Source organism: Brienomyrus brachyistius, chromosome 21, assembly GCF_023856365.1.
Source record: "Brienomyrus brachyistius isolate T26 chromosome 21, BBRACH_0.4, whole genome shotgun sequence".
Classification (NCBI taxonomy): domain Eukaryota; kingdom Metazoa; phylum Chordata; class Actinopteri; order Osteoglossiformes; family Mormyridae; genus Brienomyrus; species Brienomyrus brachyistius.
This window is the reverse complement of record NC_064553.1, coordinates 15,062,638-15,079,338: the sequence shown is the minus strand read 5'-3', so window position 1 is coordinate 15,079,338 and position 16,701 is coordinate 15,062,638. Positions and strand designations below refer to the sequence as shown.

Below are 16,701 nucleotides of genomic sequence, written 5' to 3'. Positions count from 1 at the left end.
TAAATGTGACATTTTCTGTTTTGAATGTGCTATATTAAATTCTATCTAAATTAAAGTACCTAACCTGTTTATTCAGGATCCTGAACGGGACACCCTTGGGCTCCCCCGTCAGTCTAGACTCCAGGTTCAGCAACCAGGGTGTGTTGTGGAGCTTCATGGGGCAACGGATGGAGAATGTAAGGGGAGTATGTGCCCCTTAATGGGTAAATAACAAAAATAAATCTAACAATCATACCATCTTCCCTGCTATTTTATAGTCAAGAACAGAGGTGGATAGTTTGGGCCCAGAAAGTAAAAATCCAGGCCAAGATTTTGTTTCAACCAATCAGTTGAGTATGAAGTGTCACAACTGGTTGGTTGAAACAAAATCTTAATTTAGATTAGTACTTTCTGGACCTGCACTTTCCACTTCTGGTCAAGAGTAAATCTTCCAGTTAATCTTGTGAACGGGAACAAATCATGTCTGGCAGATAAAACAGTTAACTTTGCTGAAATAATAATAATAACTAATAAATAATCATGTTTTTCATATGGAGCATTGTACTACAAGATTACCAAGATTACCATGCTCCGAAGAACTGGAAGAACTGTATAGTATAATAGGTGTTGGATTTTCCAGTAGCCTACAATATTATTCTTATATTAAATGAATAAAACATCAGTGGGGAGGAGGTAACAATAATGAATATCAGAAATGGCCAATTTCAATTTATGTTTAGTCAGTATCAGTTTTCAGTTCATTGAATTTGTGTCCTGCATTTCTAAAAGTCTAAAACATTGAGTTTTGTGGCCAGCTTGAATTCTGAAGAACTGTTTATTCACTTACTGTTTGTCATCCTCGTGTGTGCCACGCCCCCCTGATTATCCACGTGTGCTTCCCTGATTGTACCCAGCTGTACCCTGTTGTCTGGTCTATTTCAGTCCGTGTCGTACGTTAGTTCCTTGTCTGTCATTGATGTTAGTTGGCGTCTGATGTTTCCTACTCCCCGTACCTTGCCTGCTTCCTGCCCGTCTGCCTGCCCGTGCGATTACCCGCGCTAACCGGATCGTAACACATAGAACGTTGTAACCACTTAGTGCAAGATGGATGAAAGAACTCACGAAATATCCATGTAAATTATGAAACTTTAATAGAACAGGCCCTTATATTGACTACAAAACAAGCGAATACATTATTACTTGTTAAATAATTCGACAAAGCTCATTTGGATCCTTGAAATTTTCCTTAAATTACTCACGATTACTTAGTGCTGGCCGGCGATAAACGGCAACGAAAATACTCCATTGTCCATAGTCCATTGTCTTCACTTAGTTTCGACCGTGACACACCTTTACGCAGGGACGGATTATGGCAACGCAATAGACAAATGTGCATTGTCGGGCGAAGATCAGGTAGATACAGGTAGATGTAGCGACACAAGTTGTGGTGGGAGGGTAGAGCGCTGTACGTTGTAACGATGGTTAGTTTTCGTATTTTCTCTAGAAATTTGGATGTTGTATCGAAGTTTATGCTGTAAGGATGTACGCTGTAAACAATGCCTGCTATTGGAATAATACATAGGCTAAAAACGGGAATTAGAAACCTGTACGTTGAAAAGGTGAAAACGTTGTATCCGGGGTACGTAGTAACGAGGTTCGACTGTATTGTGATCACAACCATAACAAATGAACTGCATATTTTGTTTAGGCACAAAATGTATTTGGGATTTATAATAAAAAGGTGTTTAAAGTACACAAAAGCAGAAATTGGCAACTGGCGAAAAACATGATGGATCCTGCTCACTGAAACTGGGTCATATTTGTTAGTGTTTTATTGTATGAACTCCGTCAGACGTCAAATTCATCAGGATTTCTGTCTGACAGTGCTGACAAATGCTACCAAAACAAGTTTTGTTTTATTTTAAAACCTTTGGCAAGAATACAAACATGATTCAGTGGCTATCTGGGCCAATAAGGCCTCGATCCTTTGAGACTCTTAAGATTCTTACCAAATTTACAGACATTAATGTTGTCCAGTTTCGGTCTGATAGTCCAAGCAAAATTCTTCCTTCTGTCTACTCTTCATGTATGTCTTCGTTCCCACTCATCAGGCACTGTAAAAAATTTCTGTCTGCTTCAACTTAAGTTCAATTGCTGCCTTAAAATTACAAGTAAAATCAAATTGAATATACTAATTTCTACTCATTATTGTAAGTGGAGTTTAGCTTTAAATTGCTCTCTGTAAGTTGGTGTGATTGATTAGTACTTGTTGTTTCAACTTAGCAATGCAAGACCGAATTATTAATAACTTAACATGCTTTCTGATAACTTGTCCCAAGTAGTGATTTCTACTTGCTTAGTTCAGTTAAATTAGGTCTGGGCATAATTTTTCTAGTGAAGGTTACATTCGCGTATTTATTGATTTAACTAATAAATTATAGATAAAAAAGAAACGGACGCAAAATCATACTTTCTAGTTTTATTTTCAACATTACACCAAACATATTTTTTTTCCCAAGAAATGCCAAAATGCCCATGTACGAGAGGCGTTCAATAATTTATCTACCTGGGTATGAAAGAAAGGAGCAAGCATGTTGAAACAAGTCTGGACATGTGACATGTCTTAAGGTTATTCATGCAGAGTTGTGGCTCAGTGGCAGTCTAACATTCCAAGAGAAAGGATGTCCAAAGAGTCCTCATACGAATCAAGTAAGAAAATGCTAGATTTGGAGCAATGATCAGTGATAAAGTTTCTCACAAAAGAAGGGAAAAAGCCAAAGGAAATCCATGAACGCATGACTGCAGTTTATGGTGAGTCTGCCCCATCATCCTACAAAGTAAAATTTTGGAGCAAGCAGTTTCAGTGGGGTAGAGAGTCCATTGAAGATGACCCTCACACTGGACATCCAGTGGAAACATCTTCCACAGAAATGTGCATGAAAGTTGAGGATTTAATTTTGTTAGACAGATGACTTAAGGTTCCCCGAATAGCTGATGGAATGGGCATCTCAGCAGGTACAGTTTGGGAAATAATTCATGAAACGTTGGGCATGACAAAGGTCAGTGCAAGATGGGCTCCAAGAATGCTGATGCCATGTCTGAAGGCCACAAGGCTCCAATGCTGTCAGGAGAACTTGGAGATGTCCCACGAAGACCAACTGAATTGTTTTCATCGTTTGGTGACTGGAGATGAGACTTGGGTCTATCACAGAGATCCTGAGTCCAAAATGGAGTCAATGAAGTGGAAGCACAAGTCATCCCCACCCCAAAAAGATTCAAGGCAGAAACATCTGCAGGCAAAGTCATGGCAGCTGTCTTCTGAGATATTGAAGGACTTTTGCTCCTGGAGTTCATGCCACATAAGACAACCATAAATGGGGAGAGTTATGAGAACACAATGATCACTTTTTGGGGGTCAATCAAGGCAAAAAAACAAAAAACTCACAGCAGGTGTGCAGCTTCTTCATAACAATGCGCTGGGTCACATGTCACGTCAATCACAGGCTGCCATCCAAAAATGTGGGTTCCAATACCTGAACTATCCACCCTACAGTCCTGACCTGACTCCCTCAAATTATTTCCTATTCCTAGTTTTGAAGAAATCTCTCTGTTGACAACAATTTTCAAGTGATAAAGACATCAAGGCAGCGGTGACGTCCTGGTTTGAAGGTCAAACAGAAGATTATTTTCCAAAGGGGTTAAGGTCATTGCAGGAAAAGTGGATAAAGTATATGGCGTTATAAATGGACTATATTGAAAAATAAAACCATAATTTTTTGGAATACACCAGGTAGATAAATTATTGAATGCCCCTCGTAAATGAGAACAGCAACAAAGACTTTCTTTAGAATCTCAATAAAGGCAAATGAAAATTAAAACATTAGGAATTTAACTCATCTTTAATGTCCTTCACGCCAATTTGTTCTAAAATTTGTACCTCAGGAGCTTGTTTCTTAAGCCATGTACTCGGGCAGAGGCTTGGTCTGGTTAGATCTTCATCACCACTCTCTGCAGGAACTCAAACGAGTACTTCATGGCTTGTGGATACTCAAGATTCATGCTGTAAATGATGCCCACAAGCCTGGCAAAGCTACAGGGCACATCCTTGAGGTTGTTTACAACAATGGTCTCCTCGACCACAACTGCCACGTCAAAGACCTCCCTTGGAAAAGCGTCCTTTTCGGCACCTTCGTAGCCTATAAGCAGGCCGACCTGCATCCCCTTCATGGCCAGATCCAGTGTTTCGCAATGAGCCTTGCAAAGCAGAAAAAATATTGTCTATCACTATTTGTGTCTACAAGTACATTGAGGAGTGAGAACCAGAGAGGTATAAGTATCATTTTGTGTGAAATGGATATATACACCCTACCTTCAAAAGGCTTACTTGTTTCCAAATAGAAAGTACATTTTGTCCTTAATCACAGTTGTACATTACAGAATGACATTTGGTCTTACGTCACACATCCTGATGACGTCAGATGGATCTTCTGATATGTAGCGTGGTAGACCAACCAAGGCACCTTCTCCTTTCATTTGTGTCCTACAAGACAGAACATAAGCAGGAGAGATAAAAATGCTATAGCAAACATAATAGTGCCACATTCAAACTTCATGAACTCCTACATTTACATCTTTCTCAAGATAGTCCAAAATGTCTTTGAGTGCCTGCTTCTTTACAGACTTGGTTGCTGCTTTGTACACCTCCAGTAGTCTTGGGACCAGGGCATCAAGTCCAACAAGAAAAGATTGAAGAATGTCTGTAATGACAACTCTCCTGAACTCTGCCCTAACCTGGGGACACAGCAAATAATACATGAAAGCCAAACATTCTGAACATTTGTGAAAATGACAAACAGTATACAGCATTTTGCAAGCAACATACTTCATATCTCATTGTGGACTTAATTGTGTGATTGTTTACCTGTCTCTCAAGAAAGAGAGCTGGCCATCTGCTAAGAACCTCTGCAGGGAGTGGCTGCTCTCCAATGATTTCTTGCCTGCGTTGTGAGAATGTCCATTCATTCACAAGCTGAGCATCAGGATCTTTTTTTTGCATTTCAGCCACCATCTTCTTCTGCTTTTCCTCTCCATTTTCTTTACTCTGTCCTTCAGGTGATCTGGCAAATAGTTCACGTCACCCTTCTTTGACTTCTTCACACGTTTACCCTTTGCATCTCCTTCTTTTCTTTTGTTGATTACCACCTCAGGAGATCCTGCTACAGCTAACTTTTGCCGATAGTTTCCCAGCTTAAATTTCATGCTGTGAAACCATGAGTACCATCCTCTTCCATACCCTGGCTCTTTCAGACAGGGGTGCTTCTCCACTAGTGCTTTGGCTACACTCTCATAATGATGCTTCTGAGGATAGGCACTAATCTTTGACATACTGTCTGCAAGTGTGTCAAGGATATCAGTCTTCAAACCTTTAGGAATTACCATCACAGATCCATCCATTGCATACTTATAATTTGCTTCTTTCAGCTGAAGTTCCACATCATGTGAGAACTGTGGAATCAAGAAGGGATCAGGCCATTCCCCAGAATCCCCACTACTGACAGATGGTGGACTGCATGTATCCAAGGTAGAATCTGAGAGAAAGGCATCAGCAGTGAACAATACTTTTAATGCTGCCAGCTCCATAGGAAGGTCTTTGATGTCAGTCAAGTTGCACAGCTCATTATTGAATTCTGGATCAGCGAATTGTAAAATGAATCTGCCTCTCAGGCCAAGCTTCGTTCGTAACACTTGGCATAGCTCCTCAATGCTTGGTGGGATGTTTTCAATTGAAAGGTGTCTGATTTCGCTTTCAGATATGATAACTCGCAACAGCATTGTAGACCACTTTACCCTGAGAAGGAGTGAAATAGTACAGTAAGTAAAAACATTCAGTACATATTAAGACCCCCAATTTTCCACAAAATAGGGTGCCAACCCCCCCCCAAAAAAAAATCATTCTATTTAGGGTTAAATCATGAAGTGTAAGTTCACCCCCAGCTGACCTCCACATACAGCATATTTTTGAAAACGCCACAATATTGGGCGTTGATATGAGGCAGGAGGTGCTCAGTGTCAGTGTCATCCTGTATGCATTTTAAAATAATTACAATATTCACTAGTCAAGCAACTTACTGGGATGGAATAAACAGGCTGGGGATAAGGTATTCGTTTTCAGTGGTGGGGTTCGTGTGGAGGGGGTGAACAAGATCGTCGGACATTTTAAGGGGCATGTGTTAGGGAGAGCTACATGAGGGCAGGCTATCCGATGAACAGTGTTTTTCTCGATGTCAGATTTTGAATAAACAAAATATTTCCAAATTACTTAGACGACATTGTCAGCTTTAGACACGAGTACCGCACCCGCGCACACCTTTTCGCAAGCTTCGTAAATTCGCTTGTCACCCGCCGACGAGCTGACCTACAAAGCCCGCGCGGGTGTGGTGCTCAAGCCTAAAGCTGCCGTCAGTGTCTTCAGTCGTTAGGAAATATTCAATTGTTCATTGGATAGTCTGTCTAAAATATATACACTCGTATATAAAAACTCTGAGATTCGAGGGGAATATAATTAAAGCGAACCCCGGTTTTCCATTTTTAAATGGTGTCCTAAACTAAAAGTTCGAATTAATTATGTAAAAAAGCGATATATTGCAAATCCTCTCTCAAACAGTACCAGCACAAACAGTATTCACCAATAAAGTCTGAAAAAGTTGTAATAGGCTACAACCATACAATGGTTTATGCTAACCATGCGAGCTACAAACTGCGATTAGCCACACTTCAACCAAGAGAACACGCACTGAACTAAAAGAAAATCATTAAGTAACCATAAACAATACTACATACAGAATATTATTTCTTTATAATCACAAATTGGTATCCTTATTAACTAAATGTTCGGGTTGAGTTATAACAGTTGATAAAAGCATCCACTCACCTCAAATCACATCAGATCCCACCACTGGTCTTTCACCTGAACGTTTTGCGGTCACGTTCATGACCTCGCTCTGAAAAATTACTCATCCGCTGTTTGCTTCATTTCATGTCGTCGGTCTAGATCCCGATTTGGTATTTCACGTAGAACTTTACATTCTATATCAGTGATATATTCGATTTATCTGTCAAATATTGTATATTACTAGAAAGAACTGCAATATATTTCAATTCTCCAAATTTTAATGTATGGCGGATTAACACGTTCACTTTTAAACAGCCATAGTTACAATTTACATCTTTAAATTAATCTGGCATCTTCAAATTTACATTTCAGTGTACTAACTTGTAACACTGAAAACTCATACAGTTCAGTTGAAATTGCATAAATTATTGTTTTAAGTTGCAGTAAATGAAAGAAGTATGTTACAATGACTTAGTCAAATCATTTTTTACAGTGTGGGAAACAGTTAAGGGGACAACTAACAGGCTATTTCTAAGTGGAAATTACATTGTGGATGGCTAGATCTTTTACGAGAAAGTGTCTTCATGGTGTCTGTCTACGCTTCACCTCTGAAGCACAGTTTCTGACATATGACACACTTCCCATGCAGTAACTCAGATCACTGCTATGAAAAAGGAAGACCCACCAAGCAATATGACAGAGGAGGAGTGTCACTGCATGTAGTACTTGTGCTGTTGTATTGAGCCACACGCCAGTGTTTCTGCCCAAAAATGTATCACCAGGATAGGGGCACCCAGCACCCAACACTGAGTACTTCGAACGGAGGCCATGGAAAAGGAGCCCATTAGAAATAGAAATATAGAAATAGAAAAACTGAAAGCCTTTTATTGTCATTGCACTGGAACACGGATGCTACTTGTACAACGAAATTGCAGTGGTCACTTCTGAAGTACAGACATATACAGACATTACGTTTGCAGTACAGACAACATAGACAGAGTAGTAGATGCTATTTGACACATAGTGTTAAGTATTGTATTATACTAATTTGTGTATAGTATATTATAATAATAGAAAGTTATTGCACATTTTCCTTATGCGGGGGTGGTGTGTGTTATATGTGTGTGTTCATTGCAGTGATGGCTTGTAGGAAGAGACTGTCTCTGAGCCCATTGGTCCTGGTCCTAATCGCCCTGTAGCTCCTTCCTGGAAGGCAGCAGGTGAAACAGGTGATACCTGTAGGCAGGGTGAGTGCTGTCTCTGATGATTGCCTTAGTTCAGCTGAGGCAGCGGGATGCGTAAATGTCCGTTAGTGAGGGGAGGGGGCAGCCGATGATTTTCTGCGCCGTCTTGACCTCTTTCTGCAGTCTCCTCTGGTCTGCCTTAGTGCAGTGGGAAAATCGTCCTGTGATACAGTATGTTAGAATGCTCTCAATGGTGGAGCGGTAGAAGGTCACCAGCAGCTTCTCACTGATGTTCTTCTTCCTGAGCACTCTCAGGAAATGCAGATGCTGCTGGGCTTTCTTGATGGCAGCTGTGGTGTTTTCAGTCCAGGAGAGATCAGAAATGATTGTGGTGCCCAGGAAGGTAAAGGTGTGGACCCTCTCCACGCAGTCGCCCTTGATGTGGAGGGGAAGCGTGTCTGCCCTGTTTTTCCTGAAGTCCAGGATGATCTCCTTTGTCTTGGTGGTGTTCAAAGCTAGGTTGTTTGCTTAGCAACACTCAGACGGTTCCTGGACCTCGTCCCTGTAGGCAGACTCATCTCCACCTGAGATCAGCCCCACTACCTGACCTGAGGGAACTTCAGCTGGACTAGCATTCAGGTTGACTGGCCACCATAAAGTGGGGGTTGGCCACGGTCATGATGGTTGATGCAAAACACCAAGACATGCAAGCCGAATTTTTTCATGGGGGTAGTGTATGGTTCAGCAGGCTCAGCCTCTGTGCCTCTGATTGGATGAGCTTCCATTCAAACCTGGGCTCAGCAGAACGGTCACATGTTCATGGGCCCTTGAGCAAGGCCATTAGACCCCAGCTCTACAGGTGCCATAGCTGACTCTCCGCTGTGACCCCCAAGCTTGATCTCACCTGTATATCTGTCTTATGCAGAGACGGGGTGGGGGGGTGGTAAAATGTAAATTTCCCCACAAGGATTAATATAGTATCATCATCATTATTTCTTCCACATAGGACAAATACACATTTCCACCCAAAACAAGGAAGAAAGGGCATTTGCTTCATTCCATTTTAAGATATTGTGGTTAAACTGATGTAATTTTCATCATCAGTTCATGCAGGAACCAGAAAAATACATATATGTTGAAGCTATGGACTTCACGGAGGCAGAGCATGTGTGCCATCCATCCATCGAAACATCTGATGTGCATCATCTGCTTGTAAATCATAATCTTGCATCTAGTGAAAAGGAAATCTGAAAAGCCAATTCAAGGTCCTTTGTTCACGCCTGAATATATTAGTGTTACATACATTAACATTAAGACTGTCAGGTATTGCTGAGGCACTGTGGAGAGACAGGCGTGGGGGTGCAGGAGTGAAGGGTAAAAACTGGAGATTTATTGGGGATAAACATTATCAGGGACAGAGGAAACACCAACGACATAAAGACGTCAATGATAAGACGGGGAAAGACTAACTGGGAAGCACTTAAATACACAAACTGAATTAAACAAGGCTAGATAGAGCTGGTAACCAGGTGGATTCCACATGAGGTTAACGAGGGGGGCGTGGCACACGGAAGGAGCGGCACGATGGGGACGTGACAAGGACAAGTTTGTTTTCTTCGTACTGTGTTTGAATATCTTGTTTGTGTGTCTGAAGCCTGCGATGTGTTGGCCCCCACTCAAGGTTGGTTCCTGCCTGCGGCCAATCTTTCCGGGATAGGCTCTGCCCCCCCCCCCCCCCCCCCGCAACCCCAGTTAGGATTAAGAAAATGGATGGGATGAATGGATGTATCTGAAGTCAGGTTATACCTGATTAATTATATAGGAATTTTAAAATATGAATAGCAATACTGGCTTTGGCTTCTACAGTGACTTGTCTCTTACGTGATATAAATGTGACATAAATATGAAGTAAATATGACAGTGAGGCTGGAATCTGCCCAGATGTTTTGATTTTAATCTCCAGTTTTACATAAATCAAGAAATGTTATCATCTATTTTGTATTGATTAATATAAATGTTCTTGTTTCTTATATATTTAATCCACCACTGTCACTAGATTTTTATTTATATCAGCATTTTATTTACCATTGGAGGAAGCTGTCATGCCCGGCTCGTCCGCTCCTCGTGTGTGCCACGCCCCCTGCCTTCCCACGTGTATTTCCCTGATTGTACCCCGCTGTATCTGATTACTTTGATTAGTCTTGTCTGGTTTTAAGTCCTGGTCTTACCTGTTAGCGTTGTCCGTCATTGATGTTTCCTAATGTTTGTAAGCGTGAGCTGTGTCCTGGTCCCTGTTTCCCCAGTAAACTCCCGTTTTGCCCCGTATTCGCCTGTCTGCCTGCTCATTGCTCCTTACCCGCACGATCGCCGCGCTCGCTGCACCCCGATCGTGACAGAAGCCTTATGGAGTATCATAAAATGATTAAAAGAAATAGTCTAATACATTTTGAAACGTGAATGTCCAATTTAAAAATACTACAAATGATTATATTGCATAACATGCTTTGACCAGGGGGCGGTATGGTGGTGCATTGGTTAGCACTGTTGCCTCACACCTCTGGGACCCGGGTTCGAATCTCCGCCTGGGTCACATGTGTGTGGAGTTTGCATGTTCTCCCCATGTCGTTGTGGGGTTTCTACCGGGTACTCCAGTTTCCCCCCACGGTCCAAAAACATGCTGAGGCTAATTGGACTTGCTAAATTGCCCGTAGGAATGCATGTGAGAGTGCATGGTGTGTGAGTGTGCCCTGCGATGGGCTGGCCCCCCATTCTGGGTTGTTCCCAGCCTTGTGCCCATTGCTTCCGGGATAGGCCCCGGACCTCCTGCGACCCAGTAGGATAAGCGGTTTGGAAAATGGATTGATGGATGGATGGATGCTTTGACCAAAATTCAGAAGAATAATGCACATTTTTTAGGTCTGAAGGTGTTGACAAAAATACGTGTATCTGTGTTTATACACAAATTGGAAAAAAACAGGCTGTAACTGGGAGTTTGCACCAAAACTTGTGCAACCCCCAGTAGTACTTTGTACAGTGAAGATTATTATTTTTTATCGCAATACTGGTTTTATTCCTCTTTTTAAGAATCACTGATACATATCTTCATATACAGTACAATATAACTTCATATATTATATATGTATTACACATGCATCCATTGCGCTTACTGAATGCAATCAGTTCTTTTAAATAAACACTCTGAGGGGCCGTACAGCAGCAGCACAGGTCCAGGCGGCGTGTAAAGCAGGAGCCCCGGGCTGCCTTTCCTCCAAATTGCTCCCCTTTTCAAACACAAGCACTTTCAAGCACTTTCAGCAGTCTCTTGTTTCAGTTTTTCTTAGCAATTTGTTACCGTCACAGTAATAGGAGTCATTTGGAGCCTGCAAGCAAGTCTGAGGTGTCAGGGCAGCAGCAAGGAGGATGGAGGGGGGCAGTGGTACCGCCCATGGACCCCCAGAGCTGTTTTCTGTTTGGGATTACTGGCAGCCTATTCTGATGTGTAACAACTTCTAACGTGGTCCCTATTGACTAGAGACAGATGGGTGTCCCCACTGGGCACAGTGGACAGACATCACGGCGGTCATAAAAGCGGAGGCGGAACAAAGTCTGCCACTGTCCCTGGGGACTTGAGCTTACACTTTTAATGTGTTCTTTTAACAAATTTGACTACCTGATAATTACCTTTAATTTAGGCTACACCCAATAGTTATACACAATCAGCTATGGCGTTAAAAGCACTGACAGGTGAAGTGAGTAACATCGACTATGTTGTCGCAACGGCACCTGTCAAAGGTACCATTATTTACTAGCCAAGTGGACAGTCAGTTCTTGAAGTTAATGTGTTGAAAGCGGGAAAAGTGGGCAAGCAGAAGGATCTGAGCGACTTTGACGAGAATTGTGAGGGCTAGACGAGAGGGTCAGAGCATCTCCGAAACAGCATGTTTCCTGGAGTGTTTCCAGTATGTGGTGGTCTGTACCTACCAAAAGTGATCCAAGGAAGGCTAACCAGTGAACCAGTGATGGGGTCATGGGTGCCCAAGGCTCATTGATGTGTGTGGGGAATGAAGGCTAGTCCATCTAGTCTGATCTCACAGGAGAGCTAATGTTGCACGAATTGCTGAAAAAGTTAATGCTAGCTGAGATAGAAAGGTGTCAGAACACAGGATGCAAGGGAGCTCGCTGTGTATGGAGCTGCATAACTGCAAACCGGTCCGAGTGCCCATGCTGATCCCTCTCCACTGCTGAAAGTTCCTACAATGGGTACAGGAGCCTTAGAACTGGAGCTAACAGCAGAAGTGGATCTAATGCTACACCTTCAGAGGTCTTATGGAGTCCATGCCTCGACGGATCAGAGCTGCTTGTGGCGGCACAAGGACGACCTACACAATATTAGACAGGTGGCGTTAACGTTATAGCTGATCAATGTATACGGAACAAGAGGTGAAGGCGCCATTAAGCGAGAGGGTTAATTAAATAACTCCTGGAGCCAGTTGGCCCAAACACAAACAAGCACTTTTCCCAAGGAGAGACAGGCACGCTGTCATATTCCGAGCCTTGTAATCTAGGAGCTGTCAAGCGTTCGTGCCTCAGCACGTTGCCTAAACGCGCCTGATTCGTCTTTCTCACACCCATATCGTGTTGGGGCCACAGGCTAGCGTTACCAAACAGAAGCCGCGCTTTTCTTCGGCCTGTATTGTGTTACATGGTGGTCAGAAAGTCCCAACCAGTGTTGGCTATGGTTCACGTCCCCTTATCTGTCACAGCAAAGTGCTGCTGTCCTTCGGCAGGCCAGCTCAGTTCTCACAGTTTCTCGTAAACTCAGCAGTTAGTTGTGCTTAATGAAATCCAAGGCTGAGCAGGTCGACTGCAGATCCTAGGGCACATTAACACCCGAGAATTACCCAGGGCGTAGGTGCAGACCGTCTGCGCACATCTTTTTGACCAGGTCCACACTTCTGAGGGAATTAACATTCAAAAGCTGACCTGCCATGTCACAATTGCGGGGATCTGGGAGGGGAACAGCAATGCAGGCAGGGACGGATTATGGACCGGGCCAACGGGGCCGCTGCCCAGGGGCCCTTGGGGTGCAGGGGGCCCGTGGGGCCCCTAGCCCAAAACAATTTGCAACGCTTATCAACAATGTATTTTCGTTTGTCTATTTTAGAGGGCCTACATTCTTTGATCCTCTGCCTACAAGGGCCCCTGACCCTATAGGGAGGGCGTTTGGCTGCCAAAGGCCCTTGAATTGTGGTGGTTGTGGTGGTGGTGGTGGTGCTGGTGGGGGGGGGGACCTCGCGAACGTTTTGCCCAGGGGCCACACAACCCATAATCCGTCCCTGGATGCAGGGACCCCAATCCGCAGACCCTGGCCTCATTCCTCACCCCCGAAGAGGGCACAGACATCAATCGTCCATAACACGATACTTTGGACGTCACACCCAATAAGAATACTTAAGATCAGTTTCCAGAATCTTCCACCATCTCTGGGGAATAAAAGCGTGCTTCTTGCTTGTCAGTCAGGGCCAACACCCGTGACGGATTATTCTCAAAGTGCCCCTGCTTGGTCTGAGCCAGTTAAGCTGGCCCAATGCAAATGTTTACAGACTTATGCAGCACTAAATTCTGTTTACATGTGTAAGACTGACAGCCTGTGGTTTCTTTAGACAAAGATTTAAAAGTCACATGGTTTGGACTAGGGGGATTGGTGGGAAATTAGACACCTATCATAATCTGGAGCAGCAGCGAAGTGTCTTGCATTTCACAAACGTCATATTTGCCCCCCGGTGTTAATTTCATCTCATGCCTGTTAATTATTGGTTCGTCAATCTTTCATCGTTTTCTGATTAGCAGGAATTTTTCTCTCTGTTCCTAAGCCAGACAATCCCCTGATCGTGTTCATAATTGTACGTTCATGTTGGTTGCGCTTGTAATTATGTTAAAGTTTCTACTTCAACACAAAATATATCAAGTGTAACTATGAGCTTTTACATATTGGGGTGCCAAATTGGGACATAAAAATAAACACACGTCACACAGAATGATTAAAAAATACAATGTAACTTTATTAATTCACTATAATAATATCTTCACAATAATAGCTATTGGAAGGTAAGAGTATGAGCTTATAGTGATACACAGACGCAGAGAGCTGAATGTTAAATGTGGTAGGAGCCATGCGGCTGCGACTCTGTTGTTAGTCCTCTTGCTAACCCCTTTCCCTCAAGCAGCTTAGCACATGAAAAGTTACTTTATGTTACAAAATACATTCTCCCTTCACATTCACAGGTCCTGCAGCACAAAAATCAACCTCAGCTGACATCGTTTAAGGAAAAAGGCTAGTTTTAATCACAGGGGAAATTTATATGCTTCCCAAAGAATAAAAATACAGTAATTTCTGTAGGCAGGAGGACCTGGTGTGTAAAATGTACCCTGAACACTAATCAAATGTGTGGTGTAGGTGGTATGTGTGAATATCAGTGATATCAATCCCTCTGCTCGACTGGCCATCTGAGCTGGGTTGAGTGGCAGAAACTTCTGTTCTGGGATCAGTCAAAGTGGGGGGTCTTTCTGCATCCCGTTGGTTTTAATGAGATCAGCCGAAGAGAGTCGATGTGGTGCCGGTGGCCGTTGTTGGGCAGGGTATGTGTGGGCTTGTGCGGGTCTCTCCTCAGGCTTTGGAATTCTTCCTGGGTCCCTTTGAGGGCTGGGGGGGGGGGAATTGTCAGACCAGTATATATGTGCTCATAATAACTACTGGAGGATGCCTGTATCTCGTAAGGTTCTGCACGCATCTCCCTACCTTTCCAGCCTGTTTGTTCAGGATGCTCATGAGCTTCTTAACCCACTGCTCTTTTGGGTCGGCACAGAAGGATTTACCTCTTTTCGTGATGAACCTATCGGACGCAGGAACCCGAGCGGGTCACCACAGTCAGCTACACCGTGAGGCCACGTGACACATGTGTCTCTGAAACAGCGGCACTCACACGATGGCAGGGATGTTGCAGCCTCCGTCCACTTCCTGCTTCTTATACCGCACCACCGTCCTTCTGGTACTTTTCTTAACTGCTGCCACATACCTCAGACAACAGTCCTCATAGGCTCCTACATTCAAATCCCACAACAGAGCCAAGTTTACCATCTCGTGCCCAGACACTGGTCTATGGTGGTGTGAATGATGAAGGAAGATTTGTGGAGCAGTGAAGTCTGATCATGTGACCAGTCCTTCATCCTGGGATTTGTAGAAATTCATGCCCTAAATGCCCATCCTGACAGTCAGACGCTTCCTTATGTCCCAGCCTCTCTGCTCTCATAACCTCCCCCCCCCATCTGGCTTTCTGTTTTCCAGCCTGTGGTTTAGGTTGTGAGCCCCTCTTTGTCACATGCCCCCCACCCAACACTCACACATTTACCTCCCTGTAAGGGTGTGAATTTGATTTCTGCGTTGATAAGGACCGAATCAACCCTCGCCCCCCAAACACATACAGATCTCCCACAATATTGGTATGGTCGTGTCCCTATCGTCTGTACCCAAATCTACACCCTTGGCTCACTGTTAGTGTCACTCCAGTGTAAACGCAGCCTTTAACTCAGGCATTCAAAATCGTTACTGGAGTATGAGCTTATTATCTGTGTGTTTGCAATGCATTTAAGACCACCCATTTATATCGTTTTCCCACCCAGCCTATGGGTCTATCACGGAGGACTTGAGAGGGTCTTACCTTGTGCGAGCGTGAGGCAGAGGAAGGCCAGGAAGAGGATGAAGAAGAGGTTACTGAAGCGCATCTTTTGGTCGGCTGATGGGGCGTCGTGGCCGGCTACGGAAAGAAACGGGTGGTTTAACCACTGGTACCCCCCGCGGCCCCCAGCATCTGCGCCTTCTGCAAGCGGGTGGTGTCCCATTTAATTCTCTACATGCACTTGGGGGGAGGGGTCACGTGCAAGTAAAGCAAACCTGCGGAAGACGGACGCCCTATTATAACTGGAGCACCCAACCCTGAGATACTTACTGGACTCTGAAGCTGGTGGTGTTTCTGCACCTGCTCTGCTGCCTGCCGCCGGTCTGCCCTTTGCAGAGCGCCCTGGGCTTATGAGTGCTCAATTTTTGCCACTCCCCCGCAGTGGGAGGACCAACCAGGGGAGAAAGAGATGGTATTGTTTGGCAGCTTCACAGTAGCTACTTAACATATAGACTCCACCCCCATTGAGTGGAGTTCAAACCCACAACCCTGCAGGTGTGAGACAGTAGTAACTCTCACTGAGTCACCAAACACATATTTAGCACACATCTGTGATAATGATGAAGCTAGTTGTATTTACCAAAATATAGCTATGTATGCGTGCACGTGGTCATTTAACGTTGGCATCCAAATCAAATCTTCCCTCTTTTGCTGTTGTTGAATAACTTGGTGAATCGACATAAGAAATTTTGTTTATTTTCGGTTTTTTAGTTAAGTGTGGGAGTTGCCCCTCTCACCAAGGGAGGGTGCACGCACTCATGGGGAAGAGGGCAATCAGAACACTTTCTCCCCGTTCCCTACGGCGGGGAGGAACAGGGAATGTTTTTGGTAGTCATACACAAAACAAAGATCCACTTTCAGTTTTGAAAAAAAGATGATTTGTTACTGTCTTTTTACCGAGGTTGACATC

The 16,701-nt window shown here is 43.7% G+C and overlaps 1 protein-coding gene across 1 annotated transcript; it reads right to left on the bottom strand.

The window, feature by feature from the left end:
• Positions 1-14,096: 14,096 nt before the first annotated feature.
• LOC125717003 (C-C motif chemokine 20-like) lies at positions 14,097-16,157 on the bottom strand. The gene is made up of 5 exons (XM_048989906.1): positions 16,062-16,157; positions 15,774-15,869; positions 15,039-15,156; positions 14,855-14,948; positions 14,097-14,758 (listed from the first exon to the last, which is right to left on the bottom strand). The coding sequence occupies exons 2-5, from the start codon at positions 15,835-15,837 to the stop codon at positions 14,723-14,725; spliced, it is 312 nt and encodes a 103-aa protein (XP_048845863.1). The 5' UTR covers positions 15,838-15,869; positions 16,062-16,157; the 3' UTR covers positions 14,097-14,722.
• Between the last annotated feature and the right edge of the window lie 544 nt (positions 16,158-16,701).

Bases quoted from the DNA above. Each gene is read 5' to 3' on its own strand.
- LOC125717003 (XM_048989906.1), bottom strand. From the start codon at position 15,837: ATGCGCTTCAGTAACCTCTTCTTCATCCTCTTCCTGGCCTTCCTCTGC. The intron at 15,157-15,773 runs GTAAGACCCTCT...ATTTGAATGTAG, and splicing joins CTGCCTCACGCTCGCACAAG to GAGCCTATGAGGACTGTTGT. The intron at 14,949-15,038 runs GTGAGTGCCGCT...TGCGTCCGATAG, and splicing joins TGCAACATCCCTGCCATCGT to GTTCATCACGAAAAGAGGTA.